The sequence below is a fragment of the Danio rerio genome, chromosome 25 (assembly GCF_049306965.1).
Source record: "Danio rerio strain Tuebingen ecotype United States chromosome 25, GRCz12tu, whole genome shotgun sequence".
NCBI classification, from domain to species: Eukaryota; Metazoa; Chordata; class Actinopteri; order Cypriniformes; family Danionidae; genus Danio; species Danio rerio.
This window is the reverse complement of record NC_133200.1, coordinates 35,148,775-35,176,055: the sequence shown is the minus strand read 5'-3', so window position 1 is coordinate 35,176,055 and position 27,281 is coordinate 35,148,775. Positions and strand designations below refer to the sequence as shown.

General features: G+C 38.1%; 1 protein-coding gene across 4 annotated transcripts in view; it reads right to left on the bottom strand.

The window, feature by feature from the left end:
- scaper (S-phase cyclin A-associated protein in the ER) overlaps positions 1-27,281 on the bottom strand; it is a 219,691-nt gene that overhangs the window by 1,092 nt on the left and 191,318 nt on the right. For all 4 annotated transcript variants that reach the window (XM_005163154.6, XM_005163155.6, XM_005163156.5 and 1 more), the window contains 2 exons: positions 5,884-6,075; positions 1,521-1,569 (listed from right to left, as the gene is read on the bottom strand). In XM_005163154.6, the coding sequence (XP_005163211.4) occupies positions 1,521-1,569; positions 5,884-6,075 (241 nt within the window). The remainder of the gene's footprint in view (positions 1-1,520; positions 1,570-5,883; positions 6,076-27,281) is intronic.

The following is a 27,281-nucleotide window of genomic DNA, read 5'->3' as shown; positions in this document are numbered from 1 at the left end:
ATAATTCAGTGAAATCTTAAAAACTTTAAAAACTTAAGAATTTTAAGTTCAAACTTCATTGGTTCTTGCATAAAATCAATCCTTATCGGTTGATGTGGAAGCTCAAATTTTATTGATCCTTCCGTAAACTCAATCTTCATTGATCCTTGTGAAAGCTCAAATTTCATTGGTTCTAGCAAAAACTCAAACTTGACTGGTTCTTTCAGAAGCTCAAACCTCATTGGTTCTTGTGGTAGCTCAAACGTCACTGGTCCTTCCGTAAACTCAAGCTTCTTTGGTTCTTGTGGAAGCTCAAGCTTAATTGGTTCTTGTGAAAGCTCAAACTTCATTGGCTCTTGTGGAAGCTGAAACTTCATTGGTTCTTGTTGAAGCTCAAACTTCACTGACTCTTGTTGAAGCTCAAACTACAATGGTTTTTGTAGAAGCGCAAACTTCATTGGTTCTTGTGAAAACGCAAACTTCATTGGTTCTTCTGTAAGCTCAAACTTCATTGGCTCTTGTGAAAGCTCAAACTTCATTGGCTCTTGTGAAAGCTCAAACTTTATTGGCTCTTGTGAAAGCTCAAACTTCATTGGCTCTTGTGAAAGCTCAAACTTCATTGGTTCTTGTTGAAGCTCAAACTACAATGGTTTTTGTAGAAGCGCAAACTTCATTGGTTCTTGTGGAAACGCAAACTTCATTGGTTCTTCTGTAAGCTCAAACTTCATTGGCTCTTGTGAAAGCTCAAACTTCATTGGCTCTTGTGAAAGCTCAAACTTCATTGGCTCTTGTGAAAGCTCAAACTACAATGGCTCTTGTGAAAGCTCAAACTTCATTGGCTCTTGTGAAAGCTCAAACTTCATTGGTTCTTGTGGAAGCTCAAACTTCATTTGTTCTTATGTAAGCTCAAACTTCATTGGTCATTTCGTTTTGGAGAAACCTTGAACCTTATTGGATTCTGTAGAAGCACACATCTCAACGGTTCCTTTAAGTCAAACATGGCATGGAATGACATGTAAATCAATATCAACGATTTGCACAGTAGCTTAAGAATAAATGTTTACCGCAGACAATGCAACATGCTGGTGTTACACAAGAATTAACCTGCTTATTGCAAAATCTTTCTCTTGAGGAAGCTCAAATATTGTTGGTTCTTTTGATAGGTCAAACCTTAGTGGTTCATTGGTTCTTGTGGAAGTTCAAACCTCAGTGGGTCCTTTATAAACTTGAATCTCTTTGGTTCCTACCAAAACTCCAATGTGCTGGTATGACAAAAAATTGTAAAAATGTCTGTTCTAATCTGTTCATTGTAAAAATTTGGGTTCACTTTTTGAACCTTTTGATGTGTCATAGTTTTGGTGAACAGATGTCTCAGATTTTATTAAAAATATATTTGATTTCTAAAGATAAACAAAAGTCTCATGGGTTAAGCATGAAATGACGGTGACTCACAGATGACAATTTAATTTCTGAGGTGAACTTCCCTTTAAAGTACGAAACACCAGATACATAATCACATTTCTTAAACATACTGATCTCACCTGGCTGTGAAACTCGGCTGTCTGATTGGTTCTCGTTGGTGGCACAGTCCTGGATTACACAACAGATTTCATTGATTAATTCATCCAGTGTGGTGCCGAAATGTGTACAATCCCAGTGAAATATTCACTTTGTTTTGGTTGTTGCCCATAACAAATTGCTATCCACTTTGGCTATGCTTGTAGCATGGAAATTATTAAATTATACCCTTACAGTCAAGCCCGAAAGTATTCATACCATACTGGCAAATTCTGATTTAAAGTTACTTTTATTCAACCACCAAGACAGTCACAGCTAAGACAAATGAGACTTAAGATAAGACCATATCTAAATGCTTTAAATTTCCAGTGGGTTCAGTACAAAGTGTTATGAAAAAAAGCAAGATGTTAAGCATCCGTGGACATTTCAGCTCAACAACAATCCAAAACACAAGTAAAAGTGGTGAAGAAATGGTTAGCTGACAAAAACATCAATGGTTTACAGTGTCCCAGCCAGAGTCCTGACATAAATCCAATTGAGAATCTGTGGAGGGAGCAAAAGATCAGAGTGATGGGAAAAAGACCCTCCAACCTGAAAGAGTTGCAGAAATGTTTTCATTCCCAGTGAAATATTGACTTTGTTTTGGTTGTTGCCCATAACAAAGTTTATATATTTTTTGCTATCCACTTTGGCTACTGCTTGTAGCATGGAAATGATTAAATTATACCCTTACAGTCAAGCCTGAAAGTATTCATACCATACTGGCAAATTCTGATGTAAAGTTACTTTTATTCAACCACCAAGACAGTCACGGCTAAGACAAATGAGACTTAAGATAAGACCATATCTAAATGTTGTAAATTTCCAGTGGCTTCAATACAAAGTATTGTCAAAAAATACAAGATGTTAAGCACCAGTGGACATTTCAGCTCGACAACAATCCAAAACACAAGCAAAAGTGGTAAAGAAATGGTTAGCAGACCAAAACATTTACGTTTTGCAGTGGCCCAGCCAGAGTCCTGACCTAAATCCAATTGAGAATCTGTAGACGGAGCAAAAGATCAGGGTGATGGGAAAAAAGACCCTCCAACCTGAAAGAGTTGGAGATCATCACTGAAGACAAATGGGCAAAAATACCAGCAGAGACATGCAAAAAAGCTGGTCGCCAATTATAGGAAACGTTTGATTGCTGGGTAATTTGAGTTGGACATATTACAAGGGTATGAATGATTTTGGAAATGCCACTTTTTGTTCAAATGTAAATAAGAGAAATATTTATTTTAATGACATCTCTTGTACATAGTCTTATTATCTTTTAGAAATTTCCTGGTCTCATTTCCAGCCCAAAAATCCTTGCAGGTTGAATAAATGTAACTCTAAATCCAGATTTTCCAGGTCTATGAATAATTTCGGGCTTGACTGTATAAACAAAATTCCGAAAGTACAGAATTTCCATTTTTATTTTTATGTTTGGACAAAGCTGTTGTCAGCATTAACAAGTGATGTTAAGGTGCAGGACGTCATTTATCTTCCCATTGTTTGAATAAGCTGACGATTCCCTGTCCTTGCTGGAGTAAGAGCTAATCTCTCAGTAAGTAATGGCAGCGGTGGTGCAGCGTGGAGAGCGCTGTCAGGAGGAAGATGAAGAGAGAGCCTGTTTACAGGAGGCTCAAGTAGTGGCAGGTAAATCCACTCAAATCGACAGAGGAAACCATCCATCTGAGTGGAGGAAGCTGCTGCTTTTAGGGGGGGCGGAGGCGTGCTAGCAACAAAAAGGTCATGGGTTCGATTCCCAGTGAATGCATCTTGAACATACATGCGCTTTAAGTCGTTTTGCATGCAAGTAAATAAACGAACAATGTAAAAAGCAAATGTTTTACTATATGAGAAAATAAAAGAATTAGATTCCTATTTAAATACGGCCTTGACATACTTTAAAGTGAAATCAAAGAATTGGTGTAAGACATATCATAGAAAATCTGGCAAAATTATTATTATTCCAGAACAGTTTTACAAAAGGTGCAGCTTATACATACATTATAGTCAAGATTATAAAGTTAAGGTGTTGTGTGTGTGTGTGTGTGTGTGTGTGTGTGTGTGTGTGTGTGTGTGTGTGTGTGTGTGTAGGGGGAGAGCAGGGCACAAAGTGACACTTTTTGGTTTTGGCCAAATAATGAATAAAGTAACGGGCTTAGACAAACCATTTGTTTTCTTACCAACAACACACACGCCTCTCCTACAAATGAGCACTGGTTGTGTGATCTCCGGGCTTATGGTTTCTGTGCAGCATTGCCAAAAGTGCCAGAAGTATAAATGTTACTATATACCCCACCTGTGGGGAAAGTTGTAACAGACTGAGAATTAGTTGTAACTAGGGTTGGGCGATGTCGACCAATTTGGCATCGTACGATGTCTAATATGAAACATCGTCGTCGATGCCAATGTGAGGAGAGTTTACTCACACATGACTTGTTTTAGCTCTTTTGGTCCGTTAATAAACTTTGCAGTGTGAAAGCGGACCAAGAACAAAGAGCAACAATGTAACAATTTTAATTCCTGTTTCGGAACAACTGAATCGATTCACAGGCGTGAAAGCACCCTCATTCGTTTGTGCTGCAAAAATATTTGTTTGTGCTGTTTTGGTTTTTGAGATAAAAAAAAAAATATTTGCAGGTCATTCAGCGGTCAAGCATCAGTATACGTATGGACGGCTGTATAACCGCTGAAAGAACCACACTTGTTATTTTAATATCTCAAAAACCAAAACGGCACAAACAAATATTTTTGCAGCACAAACGAATGAGACTATTTTGCTGATGTTTTGTATTGGGTGGGGGGCCTTCTTCACGGAGGTCAATAACATGGGGAAAACTCCATATATATATATATATGAAAATATAAGTGTATGAGTGGCCTTAAGAGGAGTGACACAGTGGTGTAGTGAGTAGCGCTGTCGCCTGACAGCAAGAGTGTCACTGGTTCGAGTCCCGGCTGGTTCAGTTGTCATTATTGTGTGGCGTTTACATGTTCTCCTGTGTAGGTTTCCTTCAGGTGCTCCAGTTTAGAGGTTTGCATTCCCGCGGGACCTGACCAGATTTCTTGCGGCACAGGAATAAATTTCCGAATAAATCGCGGGAGCCGTCGGTAACTGGTGTAATCTGAACGAGAGCGGGCGGTTAAACAATATCGCTCCCGACTCCCGAGCGAGCACGCGTATGTATGTGTGTGAATGAGAGAGTGTGATGCTGTGTTTAGCTTGATTGTTGCAGTCTATGTGTGTGTGTATGTGTGTGAATGAGAGAGAGAGAGCTTGGTTCTGTTAGCAGGAACGGGTGGACGGGTTGAAAACAGGTCGGGTAGTTTGAGAACAAATGCTGAATATAAGCGGGAGCGGTCGGGTCCGGACTAAAACCTGTCGGGAGCAGGATTCAAAGTTTAGTCACGTGCAGATCTCTACTCCGGTTTCCCCCTCAGTCTAAAGACATGCGCTGTCGGTGAACTGAATAAGCTAAACTGGCCGTAGCGTATGTGTGGGTGTGAATGCAAGAGTGTATGGGTGTTTCCCAGTGCTGGGTTGTGGCTGGAAGGGCATCCGCTGTGTGAAATATATGCTTGGTAATTTGGTGGTTTATTCCACTGTGGCGACCCCAGATTAATAAAGGGATTAAGTCGAAAAGAAAATGAATGAATGAATGAATGAATGAAGGAAGGAAGGAACGAATGAATGAACGAACGAATGAATAAATGACTAAACGAATGAATGAAGGAATGAATGAATGAAGGAAGGAATAAATGAATGAAGGAATGAATGAATGAACGAACGAACAAGCAAACGAACGAATGAATGAAGAAATAAATGAATGAAGGAATGAATGAGTGAAGAAATGAATGAAGGAATGAATGAATGAAGGAATGAGTGAAGAAATGAATGAAGGAATGAATGAAGGAATGAACGAATGAATGAATAAATGAACGAATAAACGAATAAAGGAATGAAGGAATGAATAAATGAACGAATGAATGAATGAATGATTGAATGAAGAAATGAATGAATGAAGAAATGAATGAACGAACGAATGAACAAATGAATGAAGAACTGAATGAAAGAATAAATGAACGAACGAAGGAACGAAGGAATGAATGAATGAATGAAGGAATGAATGAAGGAATGAAGGAATGAATGAACAAATGAAGGAATGAATGAATGAATGAAGGAATGAATTAATGAATGAATGAAGGAACGAACAAATGAATAAAGGAATGAATGAATGAATGAATGAATGAAAACAAACGAACGAATGAATGAAGGAATGAATGAATAAGTGGCCTTGAGAGAAAAGTTGGCTAAACTGAATGTGAACTGCATGTGAAAGCTGATGGATTTACCTGTATGAAGGTGGCCAGCAGCACACAGCTCATTTCCTGCTGCAGGATGACCTTGTTCTGCAGGTTATTGTAGCAGGCGCAGATGAGCGAGGGGAAGAGCACTTTGATGAGTCGCGGGTGGCTGAAATACTGGAACGGCAGCTGACACAGTTTCTGCAACACGCTGGGCTGACGGCCAGACTGCACAATCACCTGGAACACACACAGTGACAGAGTGCACACACACACACAGACACACACACACAGAACCAGTGAGGCCAAAGCCACAGCCAGCTGTAAATCAACCCGCCCCTCACTGCCCGTCCCACACGTAAATCTGCCACTAAAACAACACACAAACAGCCATTAAGAGGAGAAATAGAGGGCAGTGCCTCCCAGCGCACAATTACACTCCATAAAACACAGACAGGGACGCCTCATCCACTTCTGCCGAGAATGTACGCTGAACACACACAGGTTCAGATCTGCCCAATGGGAGAACACACTCGAGTCCCAGTCCAGATACTAGTGAGCCGCCTTGCTATACACTTTATATTTAGGCAGCACTGAAATGGACATAGGATATAATAAGAGTCCGGTATGATTGTATATTGGTAGTAATTCACAATGCACCATTTACACATAGGAGACTCAGTATTTTTTTGATTCCAAAAACTCTCCCAGAAAGCATTTTTTTTGGTGTTTGAAAGAAGTCTAAAAGCCTTTTCCTAAAAGAAGATCTAATAGACGTCTAAAAATAGCTCAAAACTACACTAGTCTCTATATACACAGGAATAAATGACAACATGTCTGTCTAATGTGTGTATTTGACGACTAGTCTAGTTTTGGCCAATTGTTAGACACATTATGCTGGGTTCACACTAAACACAGAAATAAGTATCCACACAAATAAATTACACTCACTGGCCACTTTATTAGGTACACCTTACTAGTACCAGGTTGGACCGCCTTTTGCCTTTAGAACTGCCTTAATCCTTCGTGACATAGATTTAACAAGCTACTGGAAATATTCCTCAGATTTGGGTATATATTGACATGATAGCATCACAGAGTAGCTACAGATTTGTCGGCTGCACATCCATGATGCGAATCTCCCATTCCACCACATCCCAAAGGTGCTCTGTTGGATTGAGATCTGGTGACTGTGGAGGCCATTTGAGTACAGTGAACTCATTGTCATGTTCAAGAAACCAGTCTGAGATGATTTGTGCTCTATGACATGGAGTGTTATTCTGCTGGAAGTAGCCATCAGAAGATGAGTACACTGTGGTCATAAAGGGATGGACATGGTCAGCAACAATACTCAGGTAGGCTGTGGTGTTGACACGATGCTCAATTGGCACTAATAGGCCCAAAGTGTGCCAAGAAAATATCCCCCACACCAATACACCATCACCAGCCTGAACCATAAATACAAGGCAGGATGGATCCATGCTTTCATGTTGTCCATGCCAAATGCTGACCCTACCATCAAAAAAAGTTGCAGCAGAAATCAGACCAGGCAACATTTTTCCAATCTTCTATTGTTCAATTTTGGTGAGCCTGTGCAAATTGTAGCCTCAGTTTCCTGTTCTCAGCTGACAAGAGTGGCACCTGGTATGGTCTTCTGCTGCTTAAGTCCATTCCCCTCAAGGTTGGACGTGTGCTCATCTGCAGACCTCGGTTGTATCAAGAGGTTATTTGAGTTACTATTGTCTTTCTATCAGCTGGAACCAGTCTGGCCATTCTCTTCTGACATTCTGGCATCAACAAGGCATTTGGGCCCACAGAACTGCCGCTCACTAAATATTTTCTTTTTTTTCTTATAATTCTCTGTAAACCCTAGAGATGCTTGTTGCATGGAAATCCCAGTAGATCAGCAGTTTCTGAAATACTCAGACCAGCCCATCTGGCACCAACAACCATGCCACATTTGAAATCACTTAAATCACCTTTCTTTCTCATTCTGATGCTCGTTTTGACCATGTCTTCATGCCTAAATGCATTGAGTTGCTGCCATGTGATTGGCTGATTAAAAATGCGTTAATGAGCAGTTGGACATGTGTACCTAATAAAGTGGCCGGTGAGTGTACATACAAAGTCAATGCTTGCGCATGAATAGAGGCAAATTATCTCTATGTGGCACAAAGGTCACAGAAAAAGCAACACGTTTGCAGCAAAAGCATGAAATTTGTCTCGATTGTGTCAATTGGGAGAGTACAAATAACTAAATTGAAAGTGAGGGATAAACATCTTGTGAATAATCTGGAGCGAGTGATGTGATCCCTTGTGTATGGTATGAACCTAGATTTAGATTGTGGGTACTAGCAGCTTCCCCAAAATCTAGTGATTTATCATTTAAGGATCAATGAAATATTGGCATCTAGGATGTGGTGAGTCTATAGATTGTGGTCGGAGACTATAGATCAGGGGTGTCCAAAGTAGGTCCTGGAAGGCCGGTGTCACGCTGACTTTAGCTCCAACTTGCTTCAACACACCTGCCTGGAAGCTTCTAGTATCCCTAGTAAGAGCTTGATTAGCTTGTTCAGGTGTGTTTGATTTGGGTTGAAGATAAACTCCAGGACACTAGCCCTCCAGGACCGAGTGTGGACACCCCTGCTATAGATGTATCAAGATGATTCGCTTAAATTACTATGAATGGAAGTGCAATGCATGGTAGCATAATTGAGGCTCTACATACATAGCCAACTCTACTGATCTCAACAAAGCAAGTCAAAGGTCACATTGGCAAGAATGTCCATCAAGTAGGGATGTAGCGGTATTGTAAATACCGTCATACCGCAATAGAATTTTTTTCGATATTACCGTTGTCGCATGACTCGATAAAACTATAGGTCTTCTGAGAAAATTTGCTCAGGCGAATGAAGCGAACGGGAGGTAGTGGAAACTACAATTCCCATCAGCCCAGGCGTGGCCATCATCCTTTGCGGTCTGTTGTCGCTACAGATCCAGTAATGCGGAAATGGAGTGTGCTGCTAGTAGCGGGGATGAAAAAGATCTGGAAATGATCGAAGCTAAAGCGGGTGTTGTCGCCGCGTGGGTTCTGATAGCGGTGTTGTCGCGCGCGTTCTGATCAGCTGTGTTGTCGCGCACGTACTGTAAAGCGCCGAGGGGGGGTTCAGCGCGCATACTCAAGAGCGGTGTTGTGGAAGGGCCCCTACTGAAGGGCGGGACGGAGGGTGTGTCGCATCGCGGGGGCACTTTTGATCATTTTGGAAGGGCACTTTTTATCCAAGACTAAAAAGGGCATCTGCACTGCACAGGTTGAGCACTGTGTGTGCACGTGCCTGCAAGTTGGGGAATACGACTAATAGCAGTCATGGGGACTGCAGAAACACAGCACACTGTTCAGATTGATGCAGACATTGACTTGTACCGCAAAGAGATCTCTATCTCACTCATGGCTTGTCCTCTCAAGTGGGGGAAAGACAATGCACAACGTTACCCACTGCTGTCAACCTTGGCTAAATCATATCTCTCTGTCCCAGAAACCTCAGTCCCAAATGAGAGGTTTTTTTTCTGTTGCAGGGGACATTGTAAATGCCCAGAGATCCCAGCTTTTACCAGATTATATTTATATGATAATTTTCCTTTAAACCCATCTCTATCTAAGTGAGTGAGTGAGTTATTAAATGTTGAATGTGATGAGTTTTCAACAATACTAAACTGAAACTTTATTTTTTTACATGGTTTAATAATTTTTTGTTGTTAAAATTGAAGTTCCTGTTTCAAAGCTTACAGATAGATGGCTAATTTGTATGTCATTGACACTTTTGGAACTTTTTTGGAGTATTTTTTGGAGTATTTTCGGTAGTTTTGTTTTTCCTGTAAATGATTCAATAAATACCTTACCGTGACATTCATGCCGAGGTATTACCGTACCGTGAAATTCTGATACCGTTACTTCCCTACCATCAAGAGATGGAGAGGAACCAGGTTCAGTCAGGTGATTGAGATCTCCCTCTGGTTAAATCAATGAAGAAAGCAGATCTTCAGTTTAGCCAGTAGATGAATGGTTTTCAATGTCCTTGAGCATGCTGAGGGCTCGTCTTGATAGACAGACTGGTTTTATCGATGCAATGCTTTATACTTTCTCCACCTTGATTTGCTGTCTTAATACCGAGCCAAAATAGATTATGTAGGCTAATATAAAAGTTGTGACAAATTGCTGTTTGTCAAAACAACAGGAAATTGACTAATGTTGATGGTTTATTGGGGTTTATGTCAGTGCAACCCTCTTGTCACAACCACAGAGATCCATCTATTCTATATTAAGGTCTATAACATGCTGAAATGCATGTTTGTGGGTCAGGTTTTGGAGATGAACCTTGTGCGAAATGCAAAAACAAGCCTGGTCCCACTTTAATAAATGAAGTAATACTCATAATGGAGTTCATGCAGGGTGTTTGCCCCCCTCTGCCTTGGCATTTATCACCGCCTTCAATCACACCGTTGAATCCGGCCCACCCGTTAGAATTAAAACCAAATCACAGCAGGCCCAGGTTGATTAAATACAGTGCCTTGGATGGAGGTAAAAAAAAAATGGGGCAACAAGCTTCCGACTCAGAGGCCTGGGAAGGCGGTCGGCACCCGGGGAGGGAACTGGAGAGTTGGGAGGTCACCACAGTAAATCCTGACTAGAGGGATTTGAGGGGGGAAAGATGAAGAGAGGGTGTTAACCAGTCCCTATTACAGGTACTACACACATCCGTCCATTGCTCCTCAGCCCCAAATGCAAACCATAAGGGAGGGGTGACATTCCCCGGGAAAGGGGCGACATAAATTACCAGGATTTACAAGATTTTAAAAATACTCTTAACAATACTCTTTCCATCGCATTCTCCCCTTTAATAATACCCCTCAAGGGTTTAACAGCATGACAAACAAAGAGATAACTCACTACTTTTATCATTTAAAGGACGAAACGCCTTATAATGCAGTTCTACAGCAGTGTTCAAAGACTTTAGGTACATGTCTCTCAGTATTAGGAACTGTTTAAAGATGCCTGACTGAAACGACTTAAACAAACCACCATGGAGCCTTTTAATGGTACAAGGAATTGGAGTACAGACTAGTCCTGGATCGGCCAAACTGTATGATTCAGAAGCTTTGCACAGGGTTGAAATTAATGCTCTTGCTACTATGGAACGAATGGTGTAAAACATCTGGTTGTTTTCAGCGTAGGAGCTGCGCAGTGTCAGAATAGTGGGTGAGATGAAGGAGGTCATTTTTTTTAGCCAAACACGGAGAGCAGAATCAATCTCTCCCATCAGTTCTAGGGAGTGGTAGAGATACTGCTGTATTTCTAATCATTCATGAGACAGTTATAAACTACAATGCTGCAGACGCACCGGATACCCATTTACCTCATGAACCCTTGGAACCCTCAATGGGTATTCCGAATTTTAGATTGAAAATGTGTCATACAGCTAGCTCACAACGTGTAAGTTAATGTGAAGCTCAAACGTAATATTCTAAAGGCCACTGTGTACTTCAAGTACAACAACAATGGCGGCTGTGAGGGAAAGAGATGGCGGAAGTACACACACGTGTATATAATAAACGTTAAAACTATAAAACAGCATAAAGTACAGCACATGATCGAAAGTAAACAAAAGACTTTAAATCTGTTTAAATGCCAGATTTGATCAGGAGTGCATCTCTTGTTTTACCTGCCTGCTGAAAAATCCAGCTTAAACCAGCCTAGGCTGGTTGGCTGGTTTTAGCTGGTTGACCAGCCTGGTTTTAGAGGGGTTTTGGCCACTTCAAGGCTGGTTTCCAGCCATTTCCAGCCTGGTCTTAGCTGGTCAAGCTGGGAGATGACCAGCTACAACCAGCTTGATCAGCATAGCCAAGCTGGGAGTCCAGCCAAAACCAGCTTTATCCAGCTTAAACCAGCCTGGTCAAGCTGGTTTTAGCTGGATTTGGCTGGTCATTTTCCAGCCTGACCAGCTAAGACCAGGCTGGGAATGGCTGGAAACCCCTCTAAAACCAGGCTGGTCAACCAGCTAAAACCAGCCAACCAGCCTAGGCTGGTTTAAGCTGGATTTTTCAGCAGGGCTGTGATCCGATCCACCAAAACGCATCTTATTACCCGGTATAATCATGACATCAGTCAGGACTGCCTCTGTCTCATCCACGTTACCCGTTCCAGTGGTAAGCTTATAAAGGGAGTACTCACTCTATGTACAGTTGCCTTGAACCGTGCCGTAGCACGCTTGTCCCCCCTACCGTTTCTCCCGACAGCCTGTACTCAAATTGCATCCGAGCCTGAGCACACTTACGTCATCGATGATGCGCTGTTCAGTTAAAGAAGCGCTCTCGCTCAGAATAGTGGAGAATTCTTTGGTTATTTCGTTTGATATGCAGTGACGCAGTCAAATTTTTCACTGAACAGATCCGCCACTTTTGATGCTCATTAAACAATCAGAAAGTCCTCGTGCTGCAGGAATTAGGAGGCGTGCTGAAGGTGCAGCTGTCGTGCAGTGAGAGGTTTGCATCTTTAATAAACTACGACACTTCTAGTTCATTGAACAGTAAGAATGATTAATAAATCCATATGAAACAGTCCCTTAAAATTCACGTCTCAGTTTCGGGCTCAAGCACGCTTCGCACTCACACTTCCAGCGCACTGAGTCCAAGTGAATCGTGCTCTGGCACACAACTTCCAACCGGGCCAGGGCCGACCAACTGAACCGCACATGAGCCCAATTCAGAGCACTCACACTTCTCAAACGAACTGGGAAATGGGCCTGGGCATGGTTTGGATAGCACAGTGTGAGTGTGCCCTAAATAAACAAGCCTACGGCGCATGATCAGAGGTTGAAAAAGCCGTGCACTGTAGCACGCAGACGCGCAATGACAAAGAAGAGATTGAATGAATCAAAAAGACGTTCAAATTGTGCAATGACAGGAAATAACATAGACTGCGCCACTAACCTCACTAAAATGAAAGTAACTAGCCAGATTTGAAAAATTTTAAAAGTAGAAAATACAGATATTTGTGTAAAAAAAAAAAAAAATAAAATAATAGTGAAGTAAAGTACTGATAACAGAAAAATCTACTTAAGTACAGTAACGAAATATTTGTACTTCGTTACTTCCCATTTCTGGTGAGAGAACAATTTCGTAAACATCTGCCAGTAGCACTGATCCAGCACAAATTTTCATACTTCCGAATGTGTTTGACGATCTCTATAAAAGGGCATTGGCAGATTGTGAGACAAGAATAAAAATGCTGTTCGGGGGTGAAGTGTCATGAGAAGGTGGAGATCCAGAACAAACTCACTGATTGGTTAATAGCCACGGACCAATGGTATCTAAGGTGCCAAAACTGAACTCTTGCTAAACCATTATAAACTACCGAAACTATGTAAAAGCGGACCTTGTTTTGACTGGATTTTGTTCTAAATTACGTAGTTTCAGTTCATACTTGATTTTGTTTTAGGCATATTGGGTCCTTAAGCAAATCATTTGAGTAAATTTGGTTCAATAAATGTCCTCGTGTTTTCGCCACGTCAGGCAGTTTTGATGTGTGGACATTTTTTCTAATATAATAAACTACCTGCGCCTAAGAAAATGACTATGAAATGCAATGAATATGCAGTGGCTTTTAGAGGCGCGAGACCCCTGATTAAAGTCATCCCATCCTGCATATCACATGATCTGACAAAAAAATTCACATGAATGTTTTTATGCGCATGCTGGAATTTATTCAATAAATGTGATTCATATTCATACATTTTTTAATGCACATTTATGTTTGTGTTTTCAATAAGCTTTTTAAGGCAATATTCCAAAATGTCCATTAAGCCTTGTGTGTTGTTGGGGATATTTTCATCCACTCTGGGGTGATTTTGAGTCTTAATTTGGCCTCAACTTTGTTTCAGCAAATGGAATGATTTTTTTGGTGACAAATCCTGTTTTGACACATATTTTGGGAAAATGCATTGGAATTTTTCAAATACTCAATACAGTCAGGGCAAATCGACTACGCTTTCGTTATGTTCATGGGTGTTTTTGCCCCAATGCTGTTTTACTCTAAAGAACTTTTTTTTTTTTTTTTTTTTTTTGCACAGGTCTATCTAAAGGATTAATGCTGCCAACTGATGATCAACAGTAAAAATTACAAATTTTAACTCTTGGTTAACCACCGACAATCAAGAATGCATGATTATTTGGCGTCAGCTTTGTAATAAAAAATGTGGTTATAATGGAAGTCAATGGGGCAAAAACAGCCACCAAGATAACAAAAGGGTAGTCCATTTGAACAGTACACAAGGGTTAAATAACTGGATTGAATCAGCTATTCCCAAAACACAACCTGAACGAATTTGTGTATACGGTTTGTAAAAGCCATTCTTTCCCAATTCGAGACTGCATGAGTAAGGGGGTTGCGGTTTTGTAGACATTCCGCTCCACAAATCACACGGCCATCTCATAATCCTTCAGCATGTGGTGCTTCATCATCACACACCTAAACAATGAGCCCCCCTCAAGTACCCGCAGAGGGGAAACATACAACTGCGAGAGCAGAGGTTACCTACTGCTCCAACCCAGTCAGACAACTCCCGCTTCTCCTGGCCGAGAGATACGACCCTGCCTAGGCCTGCAAGATTAATCAGTTTTAAACCGAACTTGTCATTTGACTCTGAATGTAAAGGTTGTACATATCTTTAAGATTTAAATTATTATTTCAGAGCTAAAACACTGTAGCTATTTTCGTAATTTCTTATGACAACTTTGTTGGAAAAAAATGAAACAAAGTTTAAGAGGTTTTAAAGTCCACATGAATCAGAAGCTGCGACTATTTTATTTTGTATTGTGACACAGTTCCTACAAAAACAGAACAGTAAATGAGCAAACAGTGGGCGTGGTTTGTTTTGTCTACAGCGAGCTGATTGGATGTAGTAGAGTAGACATTTCATTCAGAAAGATCGGGGAAAAGGGTTTCGGGAGAGTTATTACAACCTATTGCTGCGTTCACACCAGACGCAGATGAAGCGTCAAGCCCAAGTGATTTACATGTTAAGTCAAAGCAAAGAAGCGAATAGACAACTATAAAGTGATTCAGCTGAAGGAAGTGGCGTGAATTGAGTGCTTTGCACATTTCACATGCGAATCACTCGAGTTGGAAAATCAGAACTTTAGCGGACATTTGTACTGTGTTAACCAATCAGGAGCTTGCTCAAGTAGGGGCTAGGCATGGGATGAGTACCGGTTTCAAGTTAAGCCTGGTTTATACTTCTGCGGCAAAAGACCGACTTAACCCACGGCGCATGCAACGCGCGTAGCTGTGCATTTATACTTCTGCGCGCTGTCTCTGTTGGTCTGCATTAACACTTTCGAAACGCTAGTTGGTAGTGAGGTGTAAATGCTTCTCTGTGTCGAGTTTCTTCGCTGCTGTTTTGCTTTTCCTGAACACTTCTGGGATGTACAAGTGGCTCCTTAACGGGACTCCACACTTGTAAACAATTGCTCCATCAGGCTCGCACCATTCACGCGGCTCTCGGTCCCGCCCAGACTCGTCAGCGTTACCAAGCTGACCAATCACAGAGCTTGATCTACTCGTCGTTGCGACGTGTAGTTACATTTTTGAAGAGGTGCACGTCAGCGACGCTGACGGCCACGGTGAAGGGCTATTCGTCAGCGCCGTAGCATACGCCGGCGTTTGACGCAGAAGTATAAATAAGCCTTTATACCGCAGTTTGCAATAGTCAGGTTTTAAAACCACCAATGTTATTTTTTATTTTTAATCCGTTTCTAAGGTATATGTAAGTTTTAGTTTATAACTATTATATACAAAGAAGTTTTTACAACTATTTAGTTTATAGGGAAACAGTATCTTCAGCAGAATAGAAACCTCCACATCAAAAGCTCCAGTAGTTCAAAATATTGAAATGTCTCTTAAAATAAAATATATTGTTTTCAATGAGAAAAACTTGTTGTTTTTTACCCAAACATTTAAAAAGAACATATTTTAGAGCAGTAATCACAATACCGTAAAACAGTGATATTTTTATCCAAGGTTATCATACTGTCAGAATCTTATACTGGCCTATGCCTAGTAGGGGTATGATTATGATGCAGCGCCTGTTGTTGGTGTCCCAAGGAGAAATCCTGCTGCCGACATAGGACAACAGCTTATCAAACTGGGCTCAGCTCAGTCGGAAGCACAGCTAAAAGCTTCCATCATCCAAGTATAGTTTCTGGAGGAGTTGTTTAACTCACAGAGCTGGGTGCACCTCTGAAGGAATCTAGTGGACTCGGACACGGCGCCGAAGAATCTGCATTGTTTTTTAGCCTTCCTAAAGTGCATAAAGCACAGCTATTCTCTCAATAAAATCCATATTAGTCATTTAGCTACGAAACTAGTCACTGGGCAGACCATGAAGCGAATCTGTGTCTATTGTGAAGTAATTTGACGTGCTTGAGAAGCGGATTTGACGAGCCAATTAATCGAGTAAACTAAAAATGTTTCGTTCCTATTTGAGCGCAAATAGAGTGATTTGTTTGCGCAAGCCGCGTCTGGTGTAAACATCATCATTTCTGTTTGTTGTCAAAACTGACAGTTGAAAGGGCGTGGTTAAGTATGTCAGCCACGCCCAATACCTCAGTTGGTGCGGTAGGGGAGGGTGGTTGTATGTAGATTCCTAGGTGACCATCATCGTTTCTCAGAGGATGACAAGCTGACATAACTTTGCGGTCACTCTGATACAAGTTTTATCTACAGAGAAAATTAAAAAGCTCTGCAGTGTTTTGGTGTTTGTCTGAGATAATTAGCCTACCAAAATGTGTATATTCCATGCAAATGATGAAACTGATTGGTCAGTTCTGGTCACGTGACTCGTGGTGCACTTGCGGCATTCTGAGATGATTTCAACTGGTGCCCCTCCACTGGAAATAACAAACTTGCGTGAGGAAAAAATAAACGGCCGCTGTCATTTGCAATCTCTAGCACACAGACATGCTGGATTCACCTTATTTGTTGACAAATGGGTTGCGGATCCATTTCCTGGTAGTTCAAGGGCAAAGAAACTTTCCAAAGACGTCTGTTTCTTACTCATTTTGCAGGAGTGTGGGTTACATTTTGGCACTCAACTGACCGAGACGTAACCGAGAGAATACGGTCATTTTTCAAAATAAAAGATTTTATTAAAATAAAAGATGGTTCAGACTCGGGTAATAAATAAAACTAGAATAATTAATGATTTCTTGTGTGGCCTGGTACCAATTGATCCACGAACAGGTACCGGTCTGCGGCCTAGGGGGTTGGGGACCACTGCTTTAAATAAACAGTAGTACAGCATAGCGTACTTTGTGATTATGCTTGGTCTTTCTTTAGTGCTGTAAAATCCACCACATCAAACCTGTAGCTCTTTTATAAACTGGTAATAAGTCACATTTCACATATCAAATCTCAATTTTGCTCAGATAAATCACACTTTGATTTGTCTCCAAATCGTGCAGCCCTAACACAGTGCAGGACCTCAGCCGAGTCCTCCTGTACCAGTGTCTGTCTGAGAGGTATCCTTTCAGCCATTGACATCATAAAAGCAACGGCAAGCGTTTGAACTTGTGATTCCTCCCCCTGCCTTAACACAGATGGCCATAAAGCAGAGAAGAGACAAGGCCTAGTGTCCAGAGTCAGCCTTAAGTAGAGAGCACTGGAGTTTTCAAACACGGCCACGCTTTTACGGGCGGCCCATTACATAACTCCCGGCCTGTCAGCTGAAAACAAAGGGAGCGTAAAGTTAACGCAGTGAAACGCAAACATGCACACTCGGAGCGGCTCAAGGTGAAGAGGAAGGAGACCTGTGGGCCAGGGGTTTGTTCTTTGATGAAGACTTGATAAGACGGCGGAGGAGAGACCGATGCCGACAGTAAAATTGATGGCTGCTCAAATGTGCGCAGATAAAAGAACTGGCTTGTGTAAATAGTTGTTTCGAGCCAATCCCGGACAATGTTGTTTTTTTTCCTACTGAGAAATGTGCATTATGATTTAATCCAGGAAACTTTATTGCATCTTTTAATGCTCCTTTTATTAATGGAGAAACAAATTATAGTTACTGGAGATTGGCTGTTGGGAATTATTATAAAACTCGTGAAATCTGATTTATATGAGGAGGGAAGTCACATTTACATTCAATTTACATCATCTCCAAAAAAAAAAAAAAAAAAAAGAAAAGAAATAAAGAGCAGAATATTAACATATTAAATCAGTGGTTTTTAACCTTTACACAAAAATCTCCACAAATGGGTCCCACTGAATTGCAGTTATTTATTTTGATTTATAATGGTGCACTCATGTATACTTTAAGTCAGTGGTTCTCAAACTTTTTTCATTAAGTACCAATAGTCTCTCCAAGTAAGTAAAAAATAGTCTCTCCAAGTACCACCAAAATGAGCAGTATTGAAATACAGTAGCGTAGTAGGCCCAGTAAAGCAGCTACAACTCTGCACAGTTAAAAAAACGTGGCAGATTACCTCAGAAATATAGGCTATATGTCATATATGACATATTATATACATAATTTTTGATACATTTTGAAATGTGTGTAGCATGTATATGACATATTTCATTCCTCTGCATACCACTAGAAGGAAACCTGCGTACCACTAGTGGTATACGTACCACAGATTGAGAACCACTGCTTTAAGCTAAAGCTAAAGTCAGAATATGAGTGAAAATGTCCCAACAGTGAAACTGATATATGTAAAAAGTCAACAAAATTTTCAGACTTGATCTTTTCCCTTTAAATTTGAAGATTTTTGTAAGCGATAAAAGATTTGTTGTATAAAAATGTTGTTAAAATGACAATACATTTGTATTTTAGGGCTCCACTGAGGTCCATATAGGGATAGTTCATCATTTACTCACCCTTCACTTGTTCATTTTCAAAGCATTTTTCTAAATATCTTCTTTAGAGTTTAAAACCTTCATTTTTTTGGGTGAACTATACTTTCAATGTTTACTTTAGATTAAGTTAAAGCAAAAGTCAGAATATGACAGAAAAAAATGAAAGATATTTGTAAAAATGTAACACCATTCTCAATCTGACCTTTACCTGTTATCATAAAAAAGATCATATTGTAAGTGATTTGAAGGATTATGGTTAAGTATAAATATTTAAAATGACAATTTGTATTTTGGGGCAACACATTGATCCTTAAATCGTGCCCTACAATAGTTGATGTTTGGTATAAAAACATACAGTGCATTCGGAAAGTATTCATAGCGCTTCACTTTTTCCATATTGTTTTATGTTGCAGCCTTATTCCAAATGAATTAAATTGATTTTCTCAAAATTCTACACACAATACCCCATAATGACAATGTGAGAAAAAGAGTTTTTTTTTTTTACATTTTTGGAAATTTAACCTGTAAAATCACCTGTACATCAGTTTTCACAGCCTTTGCTCAATACTTTGTTGATGCACCTTTGGCAGTGATTACAGCCTCAAGTCTTTGTGAAAATGATGCCACAAGCTTGGCACACCTGTCTTTGGAAATTTGTGCCCATTCCTCTTTGCAGTACCTCTTAAGCTCTATCAGGTTGGATGGGAAGCGACGGTGTACAGCCATTTTCAGATCTCTACAGAGATGTTCAATAGGATTTAGGTCTGGGCTCTGGCTTGGCCACTCAAGCACATTCACCCCGTTTTTGTGAAGCCACTCCATTGATATTTTGGCGGTGTGCGTTGGGTCTTTGTCCTGCTGGAAGATGACCTGTCGCCCACTGTGAAGCAGGTTTTCATTCAGGATGTCTCTGTACATTGCTGCATTCATCTTTCCCTCTATCCTGACTAGTCTTCCAGGCCTGATTGGTGGATTGCTGCACAGATGGTTGTCCTTCTGTAAGGTTCTCCTCTCTCCACAGAAGAACGCTGGAGCTCAGACAGAGTGACCATCAGGTTATTGATCACATCCCTGACTAAGGCCCTTCTCCCCCGATCACTCAGCTTAGATTGCCGGCCAGCTCTAGGAAGAGTCCTGGTGATTCCAAACATCTTCCACTCACTGATGGTGGAGGCCGCTGTGCTCATTTGAACTTTCAGAGCAGCAGAAATTTTTCTGTAATCCTTCCCCAGCCTTGTGCCTTAAGACAATTCTGCCTCGGAGGTCTAAAGATAATTCCTTTGTCTTTATGCTTGGTTTGTGCTTTGACATGCACTGTCAACCCTGAGACCTTATATAGACAGCCTTTTTAAATCATGTTTAACCAAATGAATTGACCACAGGTGAACTTCAATGAAGCTGCTGAAACATCTCAAGAATGATCAGTGGAAACAGAACGTACCTGAGCTCAATTTAGAGCTTCACGGCAAAGGCTGTGAATATTGATGCATGTGATTTTTCAGGTTTTTTTAAAGTTAATAAATTTGCAACAATTTCAACAAATCTTTTTTTCACATTGTCATTATGGGGTATTGTGCGTAGAATTTTGAGGAAATAAAGGAATTTAATCCATTTTGGAATAAAGTTGTAGTATAAAGAAAATATGGAAAAAGCGAAGCGCTATTAATACTTTCCAGATGCATTGTATATCTTTTGCATGGTTAAATAAGTTATTTAATCATTTTTTTTAATTTAAAAATTGTAAAGATTTTTCGCCGCATGTTCAAAACTAATTTAAAACCAGCTGAATCAACACAATTCTTAAGTTTTTTGGGGGGGACAACTTAATTGCTTTATGTTCAATCCATTTAAACTTGTAAAAACAATGAAATTAACTTAATCGATTTGTCTTAGGACAACAAGATGCAATTGAGGGGAACCCAGCATTTTTTTACAGTGTTGTTTTGTTATTTGTTTTTATCTGGTATTATTTGATTTGTAAAACACGTTAAAAGTATACAATATCATAATTTTTTGTTCATTTTATCTTTGAGCCATGTCTTCAGATATTAATGGGGAGGAGATGACGCAAATGTCCCAAGTTGCCAAGACACCTCAGCAGATTTTCGTTGGGCCCGGGATGAGTCCGTTCTTGCAAAACAACCACAAATCTACAGCTCTGCCTTCAAGATGAACCAAAGCGAGAGGATGACAGAACGTTGATAAGACTACAAGGATGCAAAAAGAGAGCACTCAGAAGAGGAAGCTACGGCTGAAATATCTTATCTAAAACAACGCCTACCGCCCCATCCAGACAAGCTGACGGCGACTGGTACATGAGCGTAAACAGAAAATCAAAAGACAAAAAAACAGGATTGTGTCTTTGTTATGAAAGCACCATAAAAAGGGCCAGGTTATTGGCAAACCATCATTGACTCAGTATTGTTAGCCTAATAAATCAAGCGTCGTCTTCGATCTGGCGGAAGATAATCTTTTCTTCGGATCTGGATCCTGCTCAAACACAGCATTAGACGCAAACGGAGCTCGAAACTCAGAGAGATTTATGGGCAAGCAAACAAAATTAAACACACGGAAAAAAAGAGACAACTCAATAGTGCAGCTGAAGTCAGAATTATTAGCCCACCTGTATATTTTTTATGATGACAGTACATAATATTTCACGAGATATTTCTTAAGATACTACACTACCTGACAAAAGTCTTGTCGCTTATCCAAGTTTTAGGAACAACAAATAATAACTTGACTTCTAGTTGATCATTTGGTATCAGAAGTGGCTAATATGAAAGTCAAAGGCCTCTAGATTACACTTATTTTACCAAAATAAATGCATCTATACATCTCTGCAACGACTCAAATTTCTTATTAATAAAGTCATCTGGAATGGCAGAGAAAGCGTTCCTACAGGACTCCCAGAGTTCATCAAGAGTCTTTGGATTCATCTTCAATGCCTCCTCCTTCATCTTACCCCAGACATGCTCAATAATGTTCATATCTGGTGAATGGGCTGGCCAATACTGTAGCACCTTAACCTTATTTGCTTTTAGGAGCTTTTATGTGGAGGCTGAAGTATGAGAAGGAGCGCTTGTAATGTTTGTAATGTAATGAGCAGCACAAATGTCTTGAAACCTCAGGCTGTTGATGTTGCCATCCACTCTGCAGATCTTTTGCATGCCCCTATACTGAATGTAACCCCAAACCATGATTTTTCCTTCACCAAACTTGACCGATTTCTCTGAGAATCTTGGCTCGTTGTGGGTTCCAGTAGGTCTTCTGCAGTATTTGTGATGATTGGGATGCAGTTCAACAGAGGATGGCTTATAACAGTACGCTCAACCTGAAACCCCCCTACAGGGAGGCCGTAAATCAACCTTGTTGTCGTCAATCTATCACAGTTGTTCATCTTTCACATTTTTTATCTGGGTTTGAAGGAAAACCAAAGCTGTTTGGTGGATTTCAGTAACAGTGGAGCGCGGTGGTCTAATCAAAGAGAGTCGGGTTATCAATGCGGTAACAGACTGTTGAAGGAAGCATTTCAACGTTGGTTAAACGAGGATTACAAACACTCAAACAGCAGGCTTTGAGGGCTGAAGCTGATAGCCTTGCGGTTGTAGAGAAGAATCAAACATGTGACGGAGAGACCGACGTGTGTGATTAAATGTTAGGAGGGAGTGAGATGATAAGAAGTGTGAGGGATTGGCTCAGGATGGCTGTTTTGGAGGTGTACAGGCTAAAAGGGCTGTTAGCATTAATCATGCTACTGACAATAAAACGCCACTCAATATCCACCCGGAGGAGTCCCATACACTCCTGCATTCACACACATAGACTACTGCCAATTTAGCTTATTCAGTTCACCTATAGCGCATGTCTTTGGACTGTGGGGGAAACAGGAGCACCCGGAGGAAACCCACGACAACACGGGGAGAACATGCAAACTCCACAGAGAAATGCCAACTGACCCAGCCAGGACTCAATCCAGTGACCTTCTTGCTGTGAGGTAATTGTGCTACCCATTGCACCACTGTGATACCAACTTAATAATTACATAATATAAAATAATGTAATGTATATAGTGTTTATTTTTTTTAAATAATATATACAGTTGAAATATAAAATATTTGTCCTCCTGTTAAATTTTGTAAAATATTTTTTCCTCAGTTTCTGTTTAACGATTTTTGTCAACACATTTCTAAACATAATAGTTTTAATAACTCATTTCTAATAACCGATTTATTTATTTATTTATGATGACAGTAAATAATATTTGACTAGCTATTTTTAAAGATACAAGTATTCAGCTTAAAGCAGGTTAATTAAAAAAAATAACTGCTTATATTAGTAAAAATAAATCAAATAAGACTTTCTCCAGAAGAAAAAATATTAGGAAATACTGTGAAAATGTCCTTGCTCTGTTATACATAATTTGGGAAATATTTAAAAAACAAATAAAAACTCACAGAATGGCGAATCATTCTGACTTTAACCATATGGCATACTTATTAGCCCTCTTGTAAGATTTTTAATTATTTTTTAAAATATTTCTCAAGTTCTCTTTAACAGAGATTTTTCCAACACTGTTTTAATAACTATATTTAAAAACTACAAATTCCCATAAGACTGCATTGAGTACTATATATATATATTTTTTTTTTTTTAACTGCAACCTTTTTTCAGATTTACTGGATGATTAATCCTTCAAAAGATTTCTTTTTGAAGCCTTTATTTGAAATGAAAACCTTTTGCTTTTACCCTCATATTTTAGTGGTAGTGCTTTTCTTTAACAACAAAAGACATTTTTTACATGTGTAAAAATATGCTCAGATTAATTGCTCACCGTAAAAAACAGGAATGTGTTGACATTATATGGAAAAATATAATAGTATAATTTATATATATATATATATATATATATATATATATATATATATATATATATATATATATATATATATATTTCACATAATATTTTCTAAAATATTCACATGATTTTAGAATATATTATTAAAATAATAACAACTATAATTATTATTTAATTTATAATGATAGTAATAATACTTTGTACATCTATTATTAGATATAACATTATTAGTAATAATCTTAACTTAAAAATCATCATACATAAAAATACATTTTATGTATTTTTAAATACATAAAATCTGTATTTAGTACATTTATATATATATATATATTTTTTTTTCAACATTTTATTGATAATAAATAATAATAAAACAAAAATTATTCTTATTTAATAAAAATAAATAATAATAATAATATTTTGTAAATCAATTATTAAATATTAAATTATTAGTAGTAAACCAACTTGTATTTGTATTATTATTTTTATTTATAAGAAAACAAAAATTACAAATTACAACCCCAATAATAATTAAAATAACCTCCTTTTGCATAGAATAATATTATAGTTAATAAAAAAGGTAAAAAAATAAATAAATGACCATCAATTACAAGCGTTTTATTTTTTTAGGTTTTGTTTTTAACAAATGAAGACATTTTTTACATTTGTAATAACACGCTCTGATGAATTGCTCAAAGTAAGAACCAGGAGTGTGTTAAAAAAGTAAACAGGGTCCATTTCGGTTTCAGGTTGACTCTAAAGAAAATTACAAATGAATTTCTTTGCCCCCTTGAGTCCAAACACACAGGCTATCAGCTCTGAAGCCCCTGAATAATCTCCATATGGGCAGAAGAAATGCACAGCAGTAGTTTTTGCTGCATTATTTCTCAGATGCACACATGTAAACACCGGCAGGCTGTGTCTCAGTCTTCTGCCAGTGCTTACGTTAGCCTGAAACAGTCAAATATTCTCCATTTCTCCATGTGGATATACAGCACTGCCAGATCTATGCTCGTGTTTATGTCATTTAATTGAGTGTAAATGTGCTGAAGTGCTTCACGTGATTGGTTGCTGTTGCTACAGGCAAAAAAAAATAACAACGATGAAATGAAAATGGACTCGTTGTGGTTGATTTTGAAGTTTTGCAAGCAACTGTGGCAGTAACTTTTCTATTTTCTGTCAAAATAAAATGTGTGTTATAGACAACATACTACTGTTTAAAAAGTGCAGGGTCCTTTAGATTCAAGTGGTTTTGCAGAAAATCTCAAAGCTGCTAATATAGACATTAAATAAAAGTGAATTTTTTAAAACATTTTTATTGTTTTTCATAAAAATGGTTTTATATGTAAATATTTAATAAAATCCTTCAGAACTCACTGAAATATGCCGATTTGACACTCAATAACACATTTTATTATTATTCATAAATTAAAGTATAAAAAATTAAAGACACCAGTAATAATGACTATAATATTAGTAAACTTTAAAGTAATTAATAATAATAATAATAATAATAATAATAATAATAGTAGTAGTAGTAGTAGTAATAATAATAATAGTTTTAGTAGTAATACTACTACTACTAATAATAATAATAGCAATATCAATAATAATAATAATAATAATAGTAATAATAAAAGCAATAGTAATAATAAAACTAATAATAGCAATAATGATAATAGTAGTAATAATAATAATAGTATCAGTAGTAATAATAATAATAAAAATAAAATTTTAAAAAGCAATATCAATAATAATAATAGTATCAGTATTAATAATAATAATAATAATATCAATAATAATAGTAGTAGTAACAATAATAATAGTTGTAGTAATAACAATAATATTAATAGTAGTAGTAATAATAATTATTATAATAGCAATATTAATAATAATTATTATTACTTGTATTAAAATAGGAAAAAATCACATAATAATTCTGAACTATAAAGTATTTCATACATTTTTACAATTATTATTATTAATAGTTATTAATAATTAAAAATTAGGACATTAATTCTTAGATAGGATAGAATTGTTAAAGGATAGAATAGAATCGCATAAAAATAATAAACTTTGATTTATAATTTTATTAGTGATAAGTAAAAGATTTAATATTTTAATTACAACAACAATATTTTGTATATTGGAATATTTTCTTCATTTTTATTATTTTTATCACTGTGATCTGTAAACAACTGACTAATAATTACTTAACTAGATTATTTCATAATATTTTAATTTATAATATTTTATTATATACTATACTACTACTACTACTAATAATAATAATAACAATAATAGTAATAATAATAATAATAATAATAATAATAACTACAACAAAAGTAATAATAACAATAGTAATAATTATAGCTATGATAATATAAATACTACTACTACTACTACTAATATTAATAATATTATTATTGTTATTATTATATATTATAATAATATTATTGTTACTATATAATATTATATAGTGTATAATTTTATATTATTGTTGTTCTTTTTATTTCTAAAAACTTTTGTTAAACAAAACAAATAATTATAGGTGTTTTAACATGAACAAAATAACTTTTATTTTGGAATAAAATAATATTATTTTGTACGTTTATTAAAAAATTATAAATAAATAAATGATTGGTATTTTATCATCAATTATAGAGGGTTTATTTCGGCACAGATTTTTTTTTGCCCAAATGGTTACAAACAGGAAAATGACAAAGAATATTACAAACATTAATACAGTAATTTAAATTTTAAAAGATTCATTTAAACAAAAACTACTCCAATTCAAGCTGATGTGCGTTAAACTTTTTTTTTTGGATAGAAAAACACTAGCTAAACGCAGTGCAAGGCAGAAAAAGCTCAAACTTTTTTTTTATTTTTACCAACACGCCACATGCAAAGAGGTAAAAACCATGTAAAATGATGCCACAACTCAATCCGTCACACCACTTTCAGACAGCAACACACACGCAAACGAGTGCATCCAAGAAACCTGAACATTTATACGACCCAGCAGCAAGAATTTTGGCCAAAATGCATCTCAGCCGAATAACTTGATCTCATTTTTTCCAGCACCTGCCAGAGCTGCCGCCACCGCCGCTGTTTTCAATAATAAACCCTGACCAGAAGCCAAACGGCGGCATTAAAAACAGCAGCTTGTGTCCTGAAGGGAAGTCACAGGTTTAAAGACTTTGTCAAATTAGCAAAGTGGGCTGGGAAGATATGAATATTCACGAGGCGTTATTCCCAAAACCCAATCATCTGTCACCCCCCCCCCCCCCCCCCCCCTTTAATTCAATCATCAGCCCTCATTCAATTATCCAATATAATATGCAAATCAAGCCAACAATGGCCAACAAATGCTAATTACCTACATCAAAATAATTAAATTGGACGGCGGCAGCGCTGGAGGACTGAACCGCCATAAAAACAGAGGCCGTTTCTTTAATTAAGAGCAAAAATGTTTTAAATTAGAAGGCCATAAATTGCGAGGACTCCCTTCACCATCTCCCAAGGGGACATTAAGACGTCGTGGTTGTGATTAGAGACGCACCAATCGAGCGGACAGAAATCCGAACTGTTTTTTTGGGTTTTAATCTGGACGATTTGTGAGTTCTGGAAACCTGCATTCAAACTGCACTGCAACAAACAGGTCAGATCCAAAACACAGATCTA